The 23,524-nt window shown below is 34.7% G+C and overlaps 1 protein-coding gene across 1 annotated transcript in view; it reads left to right on the forward strand.

Annotated features, from left to right (window-relative positions):
• LOC145682245 (uncharacterized) overlaps positions 1-23,524 on the forward strand; it is a 198,096-nt gene that overhangs the window by 87,709 nt on the left and 86,863 nt on the right. The window contains exon 4 of the mRNA XM_081753828.1: positions 15,906-16,042. Within this exon, the coding sequence (XP_081609954.1) occupies positions 15,906-16,042 (137 nt within the window). The remainder of the gene's footprint in view (positions 1-15,905; positions 16,043-23,524) is intronic.

Genomic DNA, 23,524 nt, shown 5'->3' on the forward strand with positions numbered 1-23,524 from the left:
TATCAAAAGTGCTAGTAAGAGTATGTCGGATGTGTGTAAAGGACATGATGAATTGCAACGAAACTTTGCTCATGGACAAACCACAAAAACTAAATGTATATTTTTTTATTTTCTGCGGAGAAACGGTTTTATTGGTCAGAAGATCCCACTCAAAAATTTTGAAACTTGACGCCAGAAATGTAAGAAGAAGTGAACCGAAATGAATGAAATGTGTACAAGTATTGTAGAGGTAAGTTTTTGGAATAAGTGTTTCGTGTTTTCTGAAGGAAAATACTCAGTGGACCGATTCGTTGAGTGGCGGTAGGAGTGGACCGAAGCGAATGAAATTGTACGTAGATATTGGATATGTAAAATAAGGTCTTTCGTGTTTCACAAGTGTCAGGTCAGTGTCTGATTTCTTCAAATTTGGGATATCAACTACAAGCACAAAGATTATAGCGCATTTTATGGTATTTCAGGAGGCACCTTTAACGCTTACAATGTTTTTGCACATAAACAAAAATCTGTGACGATTTGTTTCTAGTTTGCTGTTGATCTGTGACACTTGAGATCTTACTTCCACTTTATTAAGCTTAGAAGAAAATGTAGTATCCTTAAAATCGTCTCTGATTTGAGGTCCCGTAAAAACATCTTCTTTTAACTTGACCTCACTGAGTCTTGGGAATAGTTTTCTGAGATGATTAAATGATTCACCATCCCGGTTCAGGGCTTTGACATAGACCTTCTTGAGCTTTAATTTGATATGAAAGGGTGGTAAGAATATTTTCTCCGCATCCACAAGACGTTTATTAGCCACGTCCATCTTCCCTGGGACCAGTTGCTTCTTTGGCGGCCATTTTGTGATGATGTACTATCCCAATGACACAAGAAGCAGCAGTGCTTTGTGTGACGTCCCTGTAAACCGGTGAGAATGGCAATAACCTTAAGGTCATGAGAAATAGGAATGGCTGCTTTTCATTGCCATTGTCTAGTAACACTGCCTTGAGATTTTTAATAGAGGAATCTAGGAATAGCCTCCAATCTTCAGTGTTGTAGCTCAACTCCAGTTGTCCCATAAGCGATGGAATGTCTCTGAAATACACCAAATCACCATCCTTTGTAAAATTAGAAACTAGGCTCACATCTCTTTTCCTACACATCGATATATTCACATCTTCGTTTAGTAGATTCCATTGTTGAAGTCGTGATGCAAGTAATAGTGCTTTAGACTTGGGAAGGTTTAAGTCTGTTATCAGGTCATTCAGATCTTCCTCACTTATCACCTGTGGTTCATTAGTGTCAGGCACTGGAGCGTATTTGGAATCTGACTGTATACTCGAAGATTGCTCAACATCCTCATAAGCAGCAAGTTCTTCATCAAATGAAATACAGCACAGGGTGTATGAGTCTGGTACATTCAGACAGACATCAAGTTTCACAGGTCTCCTCGCGGAATCCAAGTTAGGATACTGTTTTTATTCTTCATGTTTTTTTTGAAAAACTTTTTATATTAGTCATGCAGAAGTAACAATCTGAAAAATAATCACGGGGCTCGCGCCAAACCAATGGTACGGCGAACGGCATCGATTTATGAGTAACTTTCAACCATCCTGTGAGAGTACGCGGACACGAGTTACAACTTTATTTCGGAGCCCAAACGCGATCCTAGTCGCCAATTTTACACCCGAAATACAGATGGTAGATTGTCTTCAGGAACGGTGACAATAGCCTACTTTGTCCCTTGAAAATCACTTCCCCACATATGTAGCAGTATGAATCTGTTGCAAGTTGTCGGCATGTTCGTTTAACACAAACGTCAATATTTCACTCAGAAATATTTTTCACCTACAGTATACACAGACATAACGTAACACCACTTTCTAACACAAAGATCAACTCGAAACTGAAATATCTGTTTTACGCAACAACTTGGTGCATATCTTGGCGCCTTTATACAACAATGTGTCTGCGTCTAGACAAAAGGGAGCCGGCGAATGTTAATAAGTTTATTAAGAAGCATTTCTCCGTCAATAACACCTAGGTTTTAGTGTATGCAGTGTGGAACGACAATAAACTTTTGCAACCCAAGGGGAAGGGGTACGTTTCATGGGGTCGTGAGCTAGAGTAAAGAACTTTCCTGGGATATAGCCTAGTTACAGTTCTTGGATTAAGATACAAATTCAGAATTATGCACGCCAAACACGGAAAACACATATTAAATACGAAAAATACAATTTTTCTATCAAATATGGGAACAGCACGCCGCCTAAAAACCTTACGTACTGGAACTTTCTCGATAAGATATTTGTCATCAGCTTCCCGAAATATATCCGGTACGTCCTTTCACTCTCGTAAAAGTTCAGAATTATGCACTCCAAACACGGAAAACACATATTAAATGCAAAAACTACATTTTTTTCTGTCAATTGTGGAAACAGCACCCCACCAGAAAAACCTTACGTGCTGGATATTTCTCGATGAGATATTCGTAATCAGCGTCTCAATATTTGTCCGGTACACCCTTTCACCCTCGGGGGAGGATTTTCATGGCGACCAGTGAAATCGTTGAGCCCCTTATACTTTCCCGTTTTTTTATTTTTACTACTATCTTGAAGTTCCGTTATTTTAGCTTACAAAAACTTCTTTTCTTTGTTTTAAAAGTTTCGTAAGTTTCTGTCTGATATCTACAAAATTTGGTGTAGTTATTTGATTTGGATTTAGTAGCCAACGTAATTTTGGCTGTCTTCTCTTCTCTCCTAATTTAAAGAATTCACGGTCGAACCATGGGGTTATGTGTCTTAGTTTGTCTTTTGCTGAATATTTAAACCTATCTCTAATTTTAATCCAAATATTCTCATTAGCAATTCATTCCAAATCTTACAGAACAGGGGAATCTACTCGAAAGTTCAATTTGGAATCCTCTCTTAAGTTACTCGCTAATTTCTTTAAATTAAACCTCTCCGTTTTCATACACTAAATATTTCCTTTGTTGAACGATATTCATTCTCGTATTATCCTTGCTGTCAGGTAGGATTGAGAATTGGAATCAGCCCCTCTAAACGACCGATATACAATTGCGATAGTTTGTTTTCTTCTGTATTCTAAAATCTGATAAAATTGATTATGTATTTTTCCGTCTGTTGAGGAACTTTGTACTTTTCAAGATAAAGTTTTTGGGTGCTGCAAAGTTGACGAGTGTAACCCTGTTGTCATTTTTTACCTTATGTAAAATTTCATTCCATATAATCGGTTTGAAAACATTCTCTCGTCCTACCTTCATATTAAAATCCCCTAACAGTGTCTTCGTATGGTATCGTGGAAGTGTTATGTCATCATCATTGCTCATCATCGTTGTTTTCTGTTAAGGCATGCATACTGAAAAATATGACACCAACGACCCTTAAGACTAGTAAAGGAAAGTCTATCATTAAGAAATTCAAACCGCTTAATTCCTGGTATTATTCGTTTTGAAGGAAAATCCCTCTTACTAATATGTATTTTTATTTCCTCCCCTGTAAAGAACGTAAGATTTCTATAATTCCCAGTTTATGTCCTTCTGAGGTAACTTCCTGGACTTCCACTAGGTCCAGCCTGTTGTTTTCTAACTCACTTCTTACGGATTTTAACGTACCTACCCTATAAAGCCTTCTAATGTTCCATGTTTCGAATATCATGTTCATTTTCTTTTGATGAGATCGTGCTAAGTTATCAGTCCTGGTCGGAGGTTTCTGTTTCTAAAGGAGTGACTTATTTTAGGGGAAGATGTTGTTAGCCTCACCCAATACCCCGAAGCTGGAGGACCACTTTTTGACTTCTCTCCGTGCTTGCTTATCCAGTATATTCGCAGCTAACCTAAATATCTAGAGGTTTCTTTCTTGATCCGCTTCGTGAAGAAGGGAAGTTTTGTGACAGGCAAACCACATTACACCGGTTTTCCTTCATATTATTGAGGTTTTGTTGTAAACGGACGATTATGTCAGGAAGGTGATTTTCGACTTCAATACGGCATATATCGAACTTTAGTCGGCTAGGAAAAGTCTATAGTATGTATATTTCCCTACTTCGTCTATTTACGAGTTCAGAGAAGTGGAACATTTAGGATCTATGAACAATTTAAATTTATGATTAAGTAAAAATTACTGGAATAGAGATGAAATAATTTCGTACAATTCCTTTGACAGACAGAACTTTTAGTTTCGGCTTTTGTAAGTCGTCGTCAACAATACACAATGAACCTTTTCTTTCTGTTCGGGGGCTATAACAATCTAGTTATACTACGAACTCGCGTCCGTTTATAATATTACTTCTAACTTTTCGTCAGAGTGAAAGAGAGAATAACTCTTAGCTTCTCGAATAACTATCGTGTTTTCCATATATTTTAATGTAACATTCTTAGTGAGGACGTCTTTAGAAGATTCTATTTTAGTGGTGATATCATTAATGTGTCTTCGGAGATATTAGCAAACACAATGGAACTTCCTATAATTCTTTTTGTGGTCATTGTCTTAAAGTTCCTTATCTTATTTGCTGTTTTCTGTGGGATAGTGGTCAATTTGGAAATAATTTTTGGTTCAGGCAAATATTGAAATTATGTTTTCCGTTTATAATGTGCATAACAATCGGTGTGGACTAAAGTGGTATGGATAAACACTTTGTATCATTATTAGAAGCTTGAATATTTAATACGAGCCTGAACTGTGAATTGTTTAGTTTCTTGATCGCAATAAGAGATGAGGAATTACTTGTTTGTGTCACTGTTATGATTTTAGCACCGAAGGAATCTTGTATCTGGTTGTCGATTTGTTCCTGTATTCCTAATGGAAAGATGGAGAACGGTGGGGAATGACCCATTTTTATTTATGCGTATTTTATGTTCGTATCCCCTAAAATAACCTTTATCTTCCGGGCTATATGAGAATACATCAACGGACTAGAACAACAAATTGTTTACAGCTTTTATCTTGTGTTCCCCTAAGTCAGAGTTATATTCAAACATCAATATTAAAAATTTTGGCACGTTAATTTGGTTCTTTTTGTATCTCTTTTGAGTTCTGAATTTGTTTATTTGTTTTATATTTTGAAAGAAAATTGTAACCCGTCTTCTGTATATGCAACTGGTGTATTTACTTAAAATGATTATGCACGCAGTGCTATTTGAAACTAACAATGTAAGGTCGTTACTCCATATTCTCGTGTTTATTGCCTCTAATACGTATCTGTCTAGCAGTAACAGTAGTGAAGTAATAATGTAAAACGCCGCATCATGATTTTTCATCGGAACTGAAACTGGGAAGTGGAAATCATATTTTGCTGAGATTGTAATCTTATTAGATGTCAGGAAATTTGCGTATCGTTGCAGGTACAGAGAATGAGTAATTACTTCTGATATTTCTTTCGTCTCTATTTTCCTGCGAAAAAGTAGGTTTGTTAGGATCTCTACGTAATGATATAAATTATGCTGTAGGTCGATTGAAAAAAAAGTCTAGTAAGAATGTTATTTCAAAAAACGGGACTGAAGTATGCATTATAATGCGGAAATAATTAGAAAGGGTAGTGGTGTCGATTTTAAGGTGGATCGCCACCCGGAATTCAGTACATATTTTAACTCTATCCCCTAGCTGCTGCGCAATGAAACGTTACAAATTATATATATTGTACTATAAGATAACGTTATGTTTCAGCTACAACACAAGGCATTGCTTTATTTGATTATGTCTTCTGATATGCAAAAAGGTGACAAATAAAATATAATAATTGATTCGTTTTACAACGAGCGCAGAATATTTCACTTACTGTTAGATTTTACTAGAAGTGCTTAGTTTTATGAAATATTCATTTGCATGTATAAGGTGTTTTAAAGTAACGATCTTACTACGGAAATGAAATATTGTTTGACTGTTTTCGTGTTACGTTTTACAGTTTGTTTAAATATAAATTTACATTTAAGGAAATAGATTTTGAGAAGAAAATTGTGAAGAACGCCATAATGCGTTATTGCCAAATTTGAACGTATACTGTGATAGTCACAATAAGAAAATTTCTGGATTCTAGCGTTGTAGTTCGAGAAGGGGAACTTAACTATGTCTTGCGATAAGGGTCAAAAATTCATTTGTCAATAAGTATCCAAGCAGAATTCCATAATTATTTCCTTTCTTGTCTGGCATCAGTAAACACTCGACACTATCTGGCAACTCCGCACTGTTCAAGCAGCGTTTAGCATAGCACCGAGAACACATAGTGTTCCACCTTAATAAAAACTATTTTCTTTAAAATTAGGACTTCGTTAGCAGCGTGCTTTATATCAGTCTGGAAAGGTATTAATTTACAGTTTGGATGTATGTCGTTTCAAGACCAAAGACTAAGATTCGAACCTGTATTAATTATGACTGGAATACTGTTTGAATTTACTTTGATGTTAAGTAATAACTTATCATTTTCTGCCACAATTTGGCGTGCTTTTGCCGACCGTTGTAGGTCGCTTGAGTATAGAAATTGTCCTCCATATCATTGAGCATTTCCACTACTGCTCATTCGTTTTTAATGTGATAGTGATGGCTGTTTTCCAGTTGTGTTGGTTTCTGTATGGTCAGCGCCGACTGTTCTGGAATGACTCACGAGACATAGCATTAACCTGCGAGCCAAACTACGCGTTTTAGTGGTTCAAATTTTTAGGATTAAGCCGACACGAAGATGCACAATGATTTTACTTATACGAAACTGCGCACAAAGATAATTCATAGCGTTTTTTTAAAGTTTACAGTTTGCCAACCACTATTATTTCTTTTGCAATTATTCTTTGCGCCTTCCTTCTGTTGTCCGTATCCCCGTCGATGATTTCCTCCATTATTGTGCCTAAAGTTAGTCCTTAAGGCGTCCTGCCCTACTATTAACGAAAGTTCAGCCTTTGGGTGGGTAGTGTAGTAAGTTTGGCATGGAGAGATTACAAGGATAGTTTTTGATTCTGGTGGGGCTACGAATTTTTAAATTCAGATTGAGTGGAAGTTTACTGTGGACTGCTAATATTCTGGAGCGGAGGAACAGAAGTTAAATATTGTGAATAGTGAGGTGCAGGTTGAGTGTCATATACCGTAGATTGGAATATTACGTATAGTTTGACATTAACGAGTAAGGGGTCTCTTGAATATTAAATTCATTTAAGGAAAATGTTATTGGACTGTTGGTTTGTCCGATAAAAGAATGAATTGCCTGCGAGAATTTCTCATAGTTCCTCTTCTGCCTGAGCTTTTGAACCTTTTCTAAATCATGGAGTCGATCTTGCTGTTGCTATACTGTTTAAAATATTCTAAAGCTATTATATATATATATATATATATATATATATATATATATATATATATATATATATATATATATATATAACTTTTGTAATCCTAATGATATGAAATGAAACTTCCGTTCCTCCAAGACACCTGGAGTAAGTTTTCTAATATCTCTTAATTTCCTTATAAAACATGCATCCGGTGCGAGATGTCCTGGGTTTTATTCTCGGTTGGGGTACTCATTCGAAAAGTGTAAAGAGCTTTTTCTGGCCAGCCACCTTGAATGAGGTTCCATGGATTTTTCTCATTCACACCAGGAAAATGCCGAGATGGTTTCTAACTTACAGGTCACAGACGCTTTCTTCCTTCCCGAATCTTTTCTTCCCTTCCTTTTCCCCAGAAGCGCACTAGCCTAGGAACGTCGTCGTTCATACGTGAGAGGCTAAATGGTTATAGATCACGAAAGTCCAGAAATCTAAATCCTAATCCAGTCCTACAATATGCATCGGCCGGTTTCGCTGTGCAGAATTTGAAAAGAATCTAATTCTGTCCTGTAGGTCGGGAAATTTGGGCGATAATAAAAATTGTTTTGGTTTGCACATCCATCCTTCAAATGGTTGATACATCCATCAAATATTTCTGTGTTATGGCTTTATTCTTTTCGCGAGTCCATGCCTGGAGTAGAGCTAAATGATAAATAACATAAAAGATCGATCCTTGTCGTCTGCACTGTGACCTGTGTATCTTGTTAGATGTGGAACATTAAAAAGGTATTCTGAACCCGCTTCTGGCATACTATTTTCGTTCTCTATAATACACGTATTTTTCCTCATTCAGTTGACGTCATAAGTACCTACCAGACTAAAATGAATCAATTTACTTTTAAAGGATGTAATGGGAGTGATTTTATAACACTGATAGTCTCTTTATTAAACTTTGTTTTATTATCAGTAACACTAACGCATGCACTTTATATTGGTACAAAAAGTTTCGAAGTCCGTTTGTGTTAACAAAAGTAGTGTCCCGTAGTAAGGCCTCAAGAATGTCTGTTGGATACACACCGACGTTTCTACCATGTAAAATTCTCCGTTCATTCAGTAGAGCAAAATATGGTACACAGGGATTTGGGGTTTCCCATGATCTTTTCTTACAAAAAATCCTCTTAAATTCAAGTGTTTACAATAAGCAAACTTCGTCTAATTATGTAGGTAAAAAAATGAAAGGAAGCTATTGAAGAGACGTCTTAGGGCGTGTTAGTTAGGTTATTCTCAATGTCCAAACGTCTTAGAGAGGGTAGGGTGCTCTGAAGATGAGGCGTCTTAGAGGGTATTTTTATAAACCGGGCGAAATTGATACTTCCGATAGCGTGCTCTCCTCTTTTTTCACCAAATTGTTGCTGATACCTGGTTTCTGCGTCACTTGTCGAAGGTTGACGATGATGGGCGACGTCCTCTTCGTTGCTGTTGTATGTAGTGTGTTCGTTTACTTCAAGAACGTGTAGTATAAACACGTGGTTACAGTATGCAGGAGACATGTGGGAATCTTACAATGTTCATCAGGATTTTTAAAGTTATCACAATAGGGCTAGTTACTACCCAAAGAACAAAGATGTGGACAAACAGACGAACACGTGAAATATTTTTTATATTCGGGACACGTGATCATGGACAACTAATGACTTCATCATTTTGTCACACGTAAATATAATTTTAATATTATTTGTTGGTGTATACGATACTGTATAATAACTTTGCCACAGGGAAGTTTAGATGCAAACTGTTCTACAATTTTGAACAACGCAGAAAAAAGTACAACTTTCGGAAGGAAACCTTTTGCACCACTTTGTCATTCTGTGTATTTAGATGTTGTAATATTCTAAATACATTTTCTCTCCATCCTTCATACTAAGATAAACCTCTTCCAAGCAACAAAATATTTTACATTGAAATAAGAACTAGCACGATATTAGTCGCACGGGGTGCAGAAAATACGCTAAAAATGATGTTTGTTTATTGCTATGACTAGCACAGAAACAGACTGGAGGTCAGAGTACACTTAGCAATATTCGTAGAATATTAATACATACTATCCATTATGTGAACCAATAATTTGTATATAGGAGGAAAGAAAGTATTACTACATGTTATGGTATGTGCGTTGAAAGAAATAACCTAAACAAGTAACGTTTAATAGAAAATAAATTATTCGTGTTGGAAGGATGGATTTCAATTGAATGAGATCTCTTCTTGTGAGGGTATAAGCTTACTATGCCTTGTTTTTTGCAATCTAATGTTATAGCGTTACTACATGGAGAAAACCTTGCGTTCTGAAAATCAAAAAAGTAGGAGTGTAAATTATATCTGGCGTATTATGTAAAAGAATAGAAACGTTTCCTGTAAGTACGCACTTTGCCAAACAATACTGCAACAATACAGGAGTGAAGTCCATTTCAGGTTTGAAAGTATCGACTGTACCATAGTAACAAGCAGATGTTGGTTTCTTAAAGTGTTACGAGTAATTTAATTTTACTAATATAGTTTTGCATTGAATTGATGTATGATAAATGGTTCAAAGCACTACAGTGTAAACTGCTGAAAAGTTAATAAGTTGTTTTAATTTTTTTGGCCTATAGTAATGGCGACGAATATTGTACCCTACTTTTGTAGTGAAGTTTGTATTGAATAATCGAAAAATAAATTAGTGAAGATGATGAACACATCACCTTCATATCCTAAAAGTACGGGGTGGGAGAACTTCAGTGCTAACAATGAAGTGCTTGATGAAAAGGAAGTGAGTCAAAATACTTTCGCTCAGCAAGGAAGAAGTGAATCAGTTGTTGTGTGAAGTTTTAAGTTCTAAGATATAGTCAATAAATTAAACTCAGTAATTTTTTTGATGATTTAATGTGTATGGGCACAAACCCCTGAACATTTACCTACGTTACTCTTTATGAAACCCTCAGTGTAATTCCCAACAAAAGCATAAATATAACATAAGTTCAGAAATATTATCAAGTGAAGTCGAACGATAACCGATCTTTGCAATAACAACAATCAATCAATGAGTAGTCCTATGCAGGATAACGAGTTAGGATATTATAAGTACCTGTGTCTTTTCAAACATTCGTACAACAGGCAATCAACTATTGTTTAAACGGGATTTACATGAATAACTGTCAATTACAGAATTAGTAGAGCACAAAGACACCACTCAAGAGCGGGATATGTTCTCACAACGATTAAAATCTTGTTAGAGTGTAAAGAGGATGCCATCAAATCATCAAAGTTACACACCTACGAGCCTCAACTAAATTCAAAATTTGAGATTAAACGACAATCACATAATTGCGTTACAGAAAGTCACTGGAATTTATGTACAATTTGATAATTTCTTTTATGGGATCTAAAGGAAAAACATAGAATTACATTTACTATTAGTTTCCATAGTAGACCAATATTTGAGAAACAAATATTACGTAATCGTAAAATTTAAGCCCTAAGGTTGTATGACATGATTGTTATGCAATTGTGAAATAGCAAATAATGTTCGATGTAGAAAAATTGTCATGTCGGTCACAATAATACCAATATTGGAGGATGCTGTCTATATTTCAGGTGCATGTATATTACTATTTACTTTATGTTTTGTAGTATATAATTATATCTTTCTCTGAAACTTATTACCGATTCTTGAGTATAAAGTAATTAATTACTTCAAATTTCTATCCACGAGATCGCTCCCCATATCGGATTTCAGTGAAATCAAAGGTTTCTCCTAACTGATGTGTAACCTGATTAAGGGAGAAAACCCGTGTCGTTAAACTGACGCCACATTTTCTGATTTATTTTCATGATAGTATGGTGAGGGACAATGATGAATTGTTTGGGATAACTACCTACGACCAATATGCTGTAGTACAAATGCACATTAAGCTGTAACGATATCTATATTTATTATTCTTGAAATATGCATACTATACTTCGGCACAAGTCGACATAAAACATAATCCTACAACGGAAACATCAATTTGTAACGTGATTATTTTTGTGTATATTTTATATATCGTTACAAACCCACAGTTCGAATATTTATAATCTAGTCTACCGTTTTACCAAAATCCATTCAAAAACTCCATCTTGGTATTAGCTTTTAGATGGATCCTCTGTTATATATTATATTTGTAGTTGCTATGACGACCAATAACACATATCGTCAGATTACTATGTTAACAGAACATCAATCATATTATCAGACAAAAAAATTATATTTCTTTTTTATATTTTCTCCTTTCTCTTTTAAGCAGCCTGTGCATATTTTAATAGCAAATTTTGCCCTTAAATACAAGTAATTATATTAAAATTACACAATATCGTTATATGTCGCCCGAACAATAGAACTTCTTTCACAAAGAAAGAGTTCTGGACTCTTAGATATTACATATTAATTATGTAAGTTTTGAATGACCTTCGTATATAAGAATTACAATTCATATAATTATATATCATATTCACTTTATATTAATATCATTCCCATATTTATTTTAATTCTCGTAATTAATTTATTTTAAATATTCATACAATTCAACGTCGATAATAGAAGATATATTCAAAATACAGTATAAAATTATCTATTTTAAAGTCATTTTGAGGCCATTAATACTTGTTATAATTCATAATTGAAATGAAATCTTTCAGTTTTACGTCCCATGCTTGTGCCGTTTAGGCTAAAGGAGACGGTGATGATGAGTAATGAATGAAATAGTGTAATGAAGAAAGTGGGAAGGAACGGGAGAACCCCGAGAAGACCCACGCACACGGTGTTTGTCCACCACAAAGTTCACTTGGCGGGGGCTAGGATCGAATCCGGAACCCCTAGCACCAATGATGAACGCTTTACCACCGAGCCACCGCGGCCCTTTTGTTATAATTCAGAAGTTAACAAAATCTATGTTATTTTCTCGGGGAAAACTAAGATTTTGAAAAAAATAATAATATTATGACATTCATATAATTGTCCTTTTGAACAGCGAAGGATTAAATATATTATTTATGCAAAAAAGTACTAGCTATAAATGAAATATCTACAATGTCTAAAAAAACAAGATATTCAATATCATAACAAAAACTGACACAAATAAAGATATTATCATATTAAGTTTTAATTTAAAGATTAAATGTCATTCATGTTAACTTTGTATACAACTTTACAAGGAATTAATGTCTTAACTAATTGCATCCAATTATTTTTAGTATATTTTGGGGGACGCCATTACTTAAGTTCGTCAATATTGCGTAAACCTAATAGGTTTTCAGTGATCACTTCCATTAGTTCAAAAACTTTAGGATTGAGATGTTTCCTACTTAAATATATTTCTATACGCTGGATTTGTACCATATTAAGAATTAACATAGTTATTAGAACTTTGATAAGCATTATTCATATTCTAGATCTTTTGTTATATATTACGAAATTCTTATCAGTGATATTTATTTATATTATCTTCATAGAAATCAAATCAAGTAGAAATAACAAACGAAATCATAACGGTATTTACAGCAAAATAAAGCAAACATCAATTGCATGTAGTTTTCTCCGGCGCCGTAACAATTTATATTACCATAGGATTGAGTTAGGTTACATTGCGTAGCACAAGCGTGTGTATTTTCCTTGCTATTATGTACTTCAATAGTATTTCGATTTCTATATTGTGAATTCCTGCCATCTGTGAATCCATTAGGAAACCCATTTTGTGGAAACGTGTTTCGATTATTATTTCTGTTGTTATTCCTGTAATTAGATTCGGTTCTGGTACCGGTAAAATTTAACTCATTTCGTCTATCATTGAAAGAAAGTTTATTATTATTTCGCGTGTTTGCAACACCTTCTTCTTTAACATTGATATTACGAGGAGATGCATAATTAACTTGCCCATGATTAGGATTGACTTGACCTCGATTATTATTTTGCATCATAGAGTGACTTTCAAAATTTTGAACTAACATAATAAGATGGTTGAAGTAAATAGTATGAGCTGAAATTATCATTCATTGTAGCTTAAAGGGGAACAAACTACGAATGGACGCTATTATCCTCGATTCCGGTTGAAATGGATTGATTGATTTCAATTCATTGTACGCTGATATTACAAAGTCAGTAATACTCCGTTCCAGTTTAGGATGATAATACCTATTCCGGACTAATGCATCCCTATTAGCTAACATAAAGTCATTCTCAAAATTGGATTATAGCGCATTCTCAAAATCAGAAAAATTACGGAAATTAACTTTGATACCCTTAAACCAAGTGGAACAGGGAGGTAATAAAACGCGCGTTAAAAGTTTTAAGAACTTGGATTCATCCACCGCATTAGGTCACATTCATCTTCGGACTTTTCTATAAATGTACTAGCTGGTATCATCAGATCTTCTAAATTTTGTAAGAAATTTAATCTCACTTACACGAAAACAATTACCTCTGTTAATATTCTTCATATATCGGGGATTAAAGGAGGGTTTCTTCCACGATGAGAAAAACGATTTGCCCCAACTAACCTCACTATCACTCTTTATCGAAGATCCAGACGAATCACTTTCTTACCCATAAATTCATTCATAATACTTTGTCGTTTCCGTATTGTCAGTAAGAATTCTGTCACTATTAGCACGAGCATTGACATGATCATCATTGGCGGTAGCAAGCCTTTCTTTGGTAGAATTTACTTCCTTTTGTAACTCCCTGATTTGACTAATACGTTTACTTATTTGATTAGAGTGTTCATTAATTACAGTTTCCACAACTTCAACAAAATTTTGTATTTCACTAAACTTACGTAAAATCTGCTCCATTTAGCGATCACTCTGTTCAATCCGCTGTGACAAAATTTGATTTGTCTTTTCAATCCGTTGTGATAACAGTTGATTTGTCTCTGCAATCTATTGACTTATCTTCTCAATCTGTTGTGTCACTGTTGATTTGTCTGTGCAAATCTATTGGTGAACTTTTGAATAATCTGTTGTTCCAACTGTTGATTTATCTGTGCAATCTGTTGTGTCATTTGCTGATTATTCTGTTCATTAAGGTGTTTGACAAGCTCAAATAGATTTGAGGATGTATTCATTTCTATATTACCACTTGCTTCAGGTGTATTTTCACTACCAGTAACACTCATTTTAATATTTCTGTAAATTTTTCTCCCACTTCTTTACAAGGTATATTCCGTTTTGATGGATTTGATTATCGAGAAATACCTGTAATGAAACGGAAACTGATAGCTAAAAGCATGTTGAAATTATTCCTTTATGTGAGGCTAAGCAAAAGGAAAGGCAATATTGTGCACAGCAATGATATCTCGTCTATATTACCTTTTATGAACGCCTTAATACTTCCTTGGTAAACAGCGGTAGATTTTTCACCTTTCGTCCTTGGTTCAATCCGCAGCCAAGTAAGTTTGTGATGGACAACATCATTACCGTGGGTTTTCTGGAGGTACCCCTGATTTCTCCTACATTACCAATTTCTGTAATTGTTTCAACGCCACTTCCTTACAGTAATCATCTGCTCGGAAGAATAAAGCCTATAATAGTAGAGAGTTGAAATAAATGATTTTATTTCATACCTTTTAACTTTATAATCAAAAATTTTTGATCACTCTGCAGAGCTGCACACAAGAACTGCCGTAATAACAAATTAAGCCGTCATATTATAGGACGTGCTGGCGTCGCCGAAATATTCGTACTTAAGCCAATAAAGTAATCTTGGTTTATGTTGTTAAACAGTTCTGTACGTATGAGCTTTTATGAATTAAGGAAGAATGTGTTGTGTCAAATGAAAAGAAGAATCAGAAACCGCGTTAGAAGTAGTACATCTGGTTCTATTTGGAATGTGATCTACTTGTTCCATATGCTGGTCTTCCAGATATTGTATTCTCTCCTTAAAGACTCAATCACAAATTTAATCAGTTTCTAATGTTCAATACAATAAAATATTCATTGGAAAATCCTTTTCAAAATTAATGCCTGTAATGATTCTGAATAGGAAGATATAGATTGAAAATAAAGTAAACCATGTTTCTCATTCACCTCTCTCTCTCTCTCTCTCTCTCTCTCTCTCGCTGTACATACATAAAAAGATTGAGGGACAGAAGCATAGAATTTATTTGTATATAATAATTTACTGTAACGAGATGCAAATTACTGTTATCGCTAGCGCATTTTTCTTTTCACTGGGTACCTGTCTATTGAGGAAGGTTAAAATAATTAACTTTTTTATGTTTCCCTTATAAGCATTGCGTAAGAAGATAAATATTTTCTATTTTGTTTATTTACTTACAGACTACGAATATTTGCATTGGGAAAATAAATGTTAACATTATTTTAAATGTAATCTATTCCCTTCCCTGTAGATGATCATATTCGCAAGTATCAACTTTGGTGTAATTTACGTCTGAGAGCAAACAAATTAAAAAAAATGAAAAAGCTTGTTTATGGAACGTGATGTTAGATTAAAATAATGTAATTATCTAGAAGAGCATAATAATCAATACCTAAATTATAATTTTTGCTAATTTAAATTTAAAAAAAGCATGCTTTTGATAGTAGTTCATATATGTTTAAATGTATTTATGTAATTTGTTTCTGATATTGATAGGTGCTTCTTTCAATGGAGGAATTTGAGGGTACTTGTTACTATTGTAAGCTTCCTTCCCGTACTTACAATAAGGATTATCTTGGTACAGAAAACGGAACATGTATATCTTTCGGCTCAGTGCTTGCAGCTAGTGTAAGGTAGGTGTACCTTACCAACGAATACTTACAGATAAATGGTGTAGTTTAATCGGTTTCCTTTGTTCCTCAGCTATGTGTAAAATTGTAAAGTCAAATAAGTTTATTAATCATTTTAAAATATACTAAGATTTTTCTATCGACTTTCCTTTGCTGACATTGTATACGAGAGTCTATATATCTTTTTTATTTATTCCAAATGGAAATAAATGTTAAAACCCTCATGAAGAAAATGCAATTTTCCTTTAAGAAAAGACGACGAGAAATTAATTTGATATAATGAATTTACAGGAATGTCCAACTAATCGTGATAGTTTCCTTTATATGGTAAGTTGCAAATTAATACGAAATTAACGTAGAAATATATAAATATTGCTTCCTAGTGCCTTCTAAGGTAGACTTAACATTGATGACACTCTATGAAAGACAAGCAGAAAATTAAACAGCCGTGCAAGAGGGTGTTCATTTTACACAGTACAAAAAATGTAAGAAACGTTCTTTCATGAACAGCATTAAAATAACAGTATTGTTTCGAGGAAGAGAGGTACTTAGTCTATTCAGAACTATATTTTTAAATATACAAATCGTATCACATACTGTAGATGTACAGATTATATAATCTACTTTGGCCATTTTTTAACTTTAAAAATAATTGTAAAAAACCTTTTGGAAACGTACGAATGTATATAGAAATTATTATTTAACATACCTAATAATACCATCGGCTTGAATACCATTGCTAGGAAACGTACATATCTAGTTTATAAACTGTATTATACGAGTCATTGCATATTTCTAATCTTTATACTAAACAAAAGTTAGAATATACACATTGTTCTTTAGTGCTGTAATCTAACTAAGCTACAGTATTGTAGATGTACAAATTTATATGCTGCATGAACATGTAATAACACAAATAAGACAGCGATGTCAATGCTCATCGCAAGTTCGTTAATACTGACCATTATATATGTAGCCCGAGGCACTTTCAAGAGGTTAGTTATATTACAAAGAAAAATTTACATTTTTCTAACAATTGTATTGGAGATATTTATTGCATCAAGATACATCTATGGTTTCCATTGAAGAAGGTGATAATAATAATTGATTCCCAAAATTTCTTGTTGTAACATGTATCGTAGATATGATGAAGATTACATAAATTGGAAGACTGCTAAGAATAATACAATTAGAGGAATTTGTGTCACTTATTACTACTTGAACACACTATTTTAGAGTTATAAAAGAATGTGAAAAAATATTCACTAACACACCTATATACAACTAGGTCACTTTATGCTGTACATTAAGTACTAAGAATTTACAGTATATGATATATGCCCTATATAGTAGGGGAGCATGTGTAGAGAAAACTTTCGTGGCAGCTTCCCTGAAGGCAAGATGAAAGGGTGATTTTTTTTATTTAGAGGAGCCTTCTGGTGAATAATTTCGGTGGTGTCTCTCACTGGTGCATGGCGTTTAGACACAATGGCGTCGTCAAACTGGCGGACAACTCGATTCAAGAAACAAGCATTATCTCCGTTCTTTATGTACTGATTTTCTTTTTTCGTAGCTCATTTTAATGGAAATTAAATTTTCCATTAAAACTGTTATGAATTTGCTGTAAAACTAATGGTATATGAGTTATTTAATGATTTTATGAATTAATGAGCAATTATTTATGTAGTAATCAAAATGACTGTGAAACCTTTAATTTTAGAGAAAATACCTAATTTTTATGGGAAATTTAATTACCTTTAAAATGAGTTATTAACGAAGAAAATCATTCCATAAACAACGGAGATATGACATAATATAATAGCGGTCGCGGATAAAATTTTACTTCCAAGTATGCCATCTCGTTGCAGTATTCGAGAGGATAAGAGGAAAGGTTCATTCTTCCATTTAGAGGAACCTTCTGGTGAATACTTTCGGTCACTGCTGTGTGGTGTGTACATATGATGACATGATGACACCTAACTCGATTGAAGAAGCAAGCATTAGAAGCATTATCTCTGTTTTTATGAATATATTTTTTCTTGCAGCTCATTTTAAAAGAAATTAAATTCTGAATAAGATGGTAAAAATTTCCTCTAAAATGTGGGTTTGCGAGTTATTTGGTAATTTTTCTGAACTAATGAGCAATTGTTTACGAAATACGTTACGAGTTTGAGAAAAGTAAATCGCAGAAAAGTACCTGAGATATGAGGTATAGTTGCAATAATGTTGCAATATTATTTGTATAATGAATTACTAGAGCAAACAGTACAAGTACCTATGTATATAAATATCATACGAATGGAAATGGAAGATAAAATTTTCTTAGACAAAGACAGTTCAAGAATAGCTTTTACACGATAATATAAATAATAATAATTAACATAATCTAGTTACATGAATATGATTGATTACTTCTTGCAGCTGTATCTAGACTACATTATCCTCAGTTTCCGAGTCAAGCTCTCGTTCCTTTAGATTATTATGCAACAAGTTTTCACAAAATTCCTCACACTCACACATTTCAGTACACAAGAATCGACGTGAAGAGCATCTACATGGTTGGGCGAATTTGTTTCTTGAGCAAGAACATCTCTCGAACTATAGAATGTAGTCTGGAGCGCATGGCAAATCACATGTAAGTTCAGTTGTCATTTTCTACAGTCCATCCATGTCCCACTAGGGCTGGAATTATTGGTTGAGAATTACAGTCTCGATACGAAATGATAAGTTGATAACTAACTTTTTTCATAGCAGGTATAAATGAATTCTTTGTTGGTCGCAACTTTCCTATTTTTAAATTTCTTCGAGAACATATAGCATCGCAAATCTTGAAGATTACACATATATTTGATTTTAGTTGGTAGAGTTGGCAGATGAATTTTTCTAAGGCTATCATCACTTCATGTGGTATAAAATCTTGCCAAGTGAGAATGTTATATATCGTATGATGTATAACAGAAAACTTTTCAATATGAAATATTCAATTTTCCTGACAAAATGTTTGTGCTATTACATCCAGAAATCGAATGAAAAGCTGGAAGTGCAGAAACTCTTAATGCACCTAGAGCATTGAATATATATTTCCAATCGAAATTATCTCTTTTGACTTGGACACAAAACATGAAAACAATGGAAGTTCAGGACATCTTCGGATGCTAAAAATCAAAATATCTGTATCTACTGAAAAATATACAATTTGGTCGCCACTCTTTCCTTCGCATCGACAGAATGGAGAATTATCTTCGTATCTGCATCTTCTTTGCTACGTAGACGGCCCACTGAGCAATGCGTAGAAGAAACTTCTGAACTCCATGGAACTACATCCTCCTTTTTTGTCTTTGCATAGTAAGGAGTTTTCTGGGCAAGTATTCTCTTAGTTCATCTTTCGTTCCAATACGAGAAAGCAGTATCTGCATAGTGACATTTATTATGTTGGTGCTATCAGTAATTTTGTATTGAGTAGGTATAAGTGTGTTATTTCTTTTTTGGCTTGTAGTACTCTTTATATAGTTTTCTTCATAAGTGTCTAAAACAAGGTGAACCTCATCGTAGCTCCAGTACTTTGTTTCCATTTTCTTCATGAATGATTCTGCGAGATCTTCACAGTTTTTGATATCTTTGCCTTTACTTAAGTCAAGTGATCCATACGATCTACGATAGCAAATGAAAACCATCTTGTATCAGTGAAATTTTCTTCCAAATGCAGTTGACTATGCCCGGAGTAGAGGTTCAATTGTACATGCATGGGAAAAGTTTGGCCCTAAAAGCTATCCAGGGGGTTCTAAAGCGGCCTAAACTAGTATGTTGCTATCCTAGAATAAGGTAGTACGCTGCCTGAAAACTACCAGCTATGGAAACAAGATGAAACATGTCTTTTCCTTTTCTTTCTTCGTCTTCTCCTCGTATATTGTGTAGCAATTTTGGACCCCCCTGCTACCAGCCCTCCTGCGAAGCTAAGAACGGAAGCGTCTCATAGCATTGAATAGTTATTTTAGGCCCCTCGTCCTCGTCCCTCCTGCGAAGCTAAGAACGGAAGTTTATCATATCATTGGATAGCTATTTGGACCCCCAAGCCCCCGATCCTCCTGCGAAGAGCGTAAGAGATTTAGCCTTGGTCGTATTTCCATGAAACACCTGTAGGCTATGAACTGAAACTGTGATATTCAATGATCGACACCAGATTGTATGAAATTTGTCCTTTGATCGAATTTTTCTTAGTTGCTAAGGTGTATATTGTCTTTCATGATTTTTAAATGAAAACATAGGATGAGAAATCGTATATGCAGGTGTTCTCATAAACATAAGGCACAAAAGTAGGCCTTGACATGAGTGTCCATGGAAATAGGTTTTGGTATCAGACTCAATGAAATGTGTCCTTTGATCGAATTGGTCTTAGTTGCTAAGGTTAATAATCTATTTCATGAGAAATCGTATATGCAGGTGCCCCATAGATTGGACGCTTAGTGGATAGTTGTTAGGTGAGAACTGTGGGCCTTAGGTTTCACGTGAAAGTTGTTGGAACACCGCCCTGAGAACGTTCCTTGGGAGTTTGTTGCTAAGATGATTATCGTAAACAGAATCGAAATTTTAGGCTTCGCTCTAGTCCCATACAGATGCCGGAGGAGTTGTATTGCATGTGAAATTGTTATATGAAGAATCATATGAACGAAATTATATTTACGATGACAACTAATGAAGCTGTGATGAGATATGTTTTCGAAACACATTGCCATAGAAAATCATGACTAGTAATCAAAAATCACTTATGCAGAGATCCCCAAGGTCAAATTATGTGAACGAGTTTGAAGGTAGACACATACGCCTTAAGGTCACACGAGAAATTTAGATATGGTCTGTGACCTCTATTATTGAAAACGTGTTTGATCTTGTTATGACATGTTTTGTCGAGAGTAGTCACGTGTGTGATTCTGTGTGTGTGTTTGTGTGTGTCTAGGCCGGAAAAAGGAATAATTTAACAGATTTGACAGAGTGAAGCTGTGTGAAGTACATCCTCTTAAAAACTGTAATAGTATATTCGGTGAATCGTCTTCGATAGATGTGAACAAGTATGTGAACAAGAAGACCGGAAGTTTTTCTTAAAATAGGTAAGTAAAAATATATCATTAAAAATGTTAGGATCCATGATTATCTCTGAGTGAATAAAACAGTATGCTATTTTTTCATTTAGCTTTAAAGGCACTTAAGAGAACTAGGAATAAAATATATTTATTCATAGTCTTTTTGTATTTGATAACGAGAAGGAATTCAAACGTTAAGAACGCATACACTCATATATAAGCGAATCTGAATGAGCTGTGAATGTCTGTTTCCTGCTCTATTTTCTCTCTTCGTTGTACATTGAATTCAGTGTTAAAAGTGTTTTTTTTTTTTTTTTTTTTTAAGAGCAAACTAAACACATAGGATAAGATGCCCGAGTATATGTTTTGATGATTCGTATTTCAACTCGATCACAGCTGTCGTGGGAAAGTCTGGAATGTTGTATAGAACAGATAGTATTTTAATATAATTTATACATGTCTGTTCCACACACCCATCTAATTGTAAAGTCTCATCAGAAATGCGTTTTAGTTCTGGTGTTAGAAAAGATCTCTTGTGTTACAAGTTATGCCTACTAAACCGCCTGTATCTTTCAGAGCTTATTTTCTTGTTCAAGTGCTTCGTCCTCATCAAGAGCACAGAATGGAACGTTAGGTTTCCTTACAACCCAATTTCCGTAGGAAACCTATGGTACAATTTGTACCATGCTGGTGTTATGATATCTTGCGTTATAAGTATCCCATTTTAGCTCTTCCGTCCGTTTTTTTGTTTTTCAAGTCCAGAGGCATTGTAGAACACGTTATGTATGGTTTCGCACCTTCCTGCGTCGAGACATACGAGGTGTTGGCGTCATAGCTTTAAACAATATATTTTCTTTTGTGAGGCCTATGTTCATTATTTTTTGCGGACTCATTTTTGCACCTAGAAGACTGAAATTTTGCAAACCATTCAGTCCACCGAGTCTTATTTATCAGATTTTTCAGACTTCTGTGTTAGCAGTTAGAGAGGTGGGGTCCAGATGTGCAAAAAGTAAAAAAAGAGATTTTTAAAAATCACTTTTTCACTATTTTTACGCCTCAGATACATGATGGAGGCAAGTAAAAGGCTGGCCTATTCTGAAGAGAATAATGGGCGACTCATGACTCTAGGGTAATTAGGGATGTCTCAGGGAATTTTTACAAATATAATTCTGTATACGGGAATATGGTTATTGTCGGTACCTTCTTGGCGAGCTTAGTTTCGCTCCTAGAAGATTGAAATTTTGCATAAGCATTCAGTATTTATCAGATTATTTTCATATGTCCGCGTTAAAACACGAATGTCCAGAGGGGCAAAAGGTTGAAAAGAGGATATTTTAACTAAAAATCTCTTTCTTCGAGGTTTTCCCGCCTCTGATACATGATGGAGACACTAAATATTACCGTCTGAAAGGCAGTTCAATTTTGAAGAGAATGCTAGATGAACCGTGATCCTAGGCTAAATACAGATGTCTTTGGTTATTTTAACAAAATATCCTTCTGTATACGGGAATACTGGGTATTGTCTGCATATTTTTTTCGCATTCTTTCTTTTGCACCTAGAAGATTGACATTTTGCACAAACATTCAGTCCAGTGAATAGTATTTATCACTTTATTTTGAGATCTCGGCTTTAAAACAGGGGGTCCAGAGAAGAAAAAATTCAAATAAGGGGTATTTTAACGAAAACATCCCTTCCTTCAGGATTCTCCCGCCTCAGATACATGACGGACATTCGTTACTGATGCCACCTGAAAAGCAGTTCTATTTTGAAGTGAACGATGGGCAGCATGATCCTAGGGTAAATAGGGATGTCTCAGGATTTTTTTTATCTGAGATCAGGGTCTTTGTGGGTAATCTGGGGCTCTGTGGGGATTCCTGATAAAATTTCTCCCCCCCATAACTATTCAAGATAGAAGCTTGGAATTTGGCACAACCATTCAGTTTACTGAGTAGTAGTTTGCAGATTTTTCTAAAATCTCTACGTTTACATAGGACTGTTCCAGAGGGTCCCAAAATGTGACAAAAGGTTTTCCCGATATCTTCCCTTTGACCTCACTTATCCCTCTTCTGGTATATGGTGTGGACATGTAAGTAGTACAATTTCAAATCCTGTTCTACTCAAAAGAGAATGAGGTATAAATCATGATCGTAGGATATATAGTGATGATGCAGTAGCTGCATGACTTAGTCTAAAAAATACCCAAAAACCCAAGGACTTAAACTCTGTCGATATTTCCGGGCAGGACTGTTTTAATGTATGTATTTCTGCAACATAATAAGCCAACATAGCACAGTAGTTATGCAAATGCAAGTCAAAAAGAAACAATGATTGATTCTACACATCTAAGGTGTTCTTCCAGTGATTTCCATTGATCTTAATAGCCCTATCAAATGTTCAAGCATAGTC

This window comes from Thermobia domestica, chromosome 3 (assembly GCF_964235325.1).
Source record: "Thermobia domestica chromosome 3, izTheDome1.hap1.1, whole genome shotgun sequence".
NCBI classification, from domain to species: domain Eukaryota; kingdom Metazoa; phylum Arthropoda; class Insecta; order Zygentoma; family Lepismatidae; genus Thermobia; species Thermobia domestica.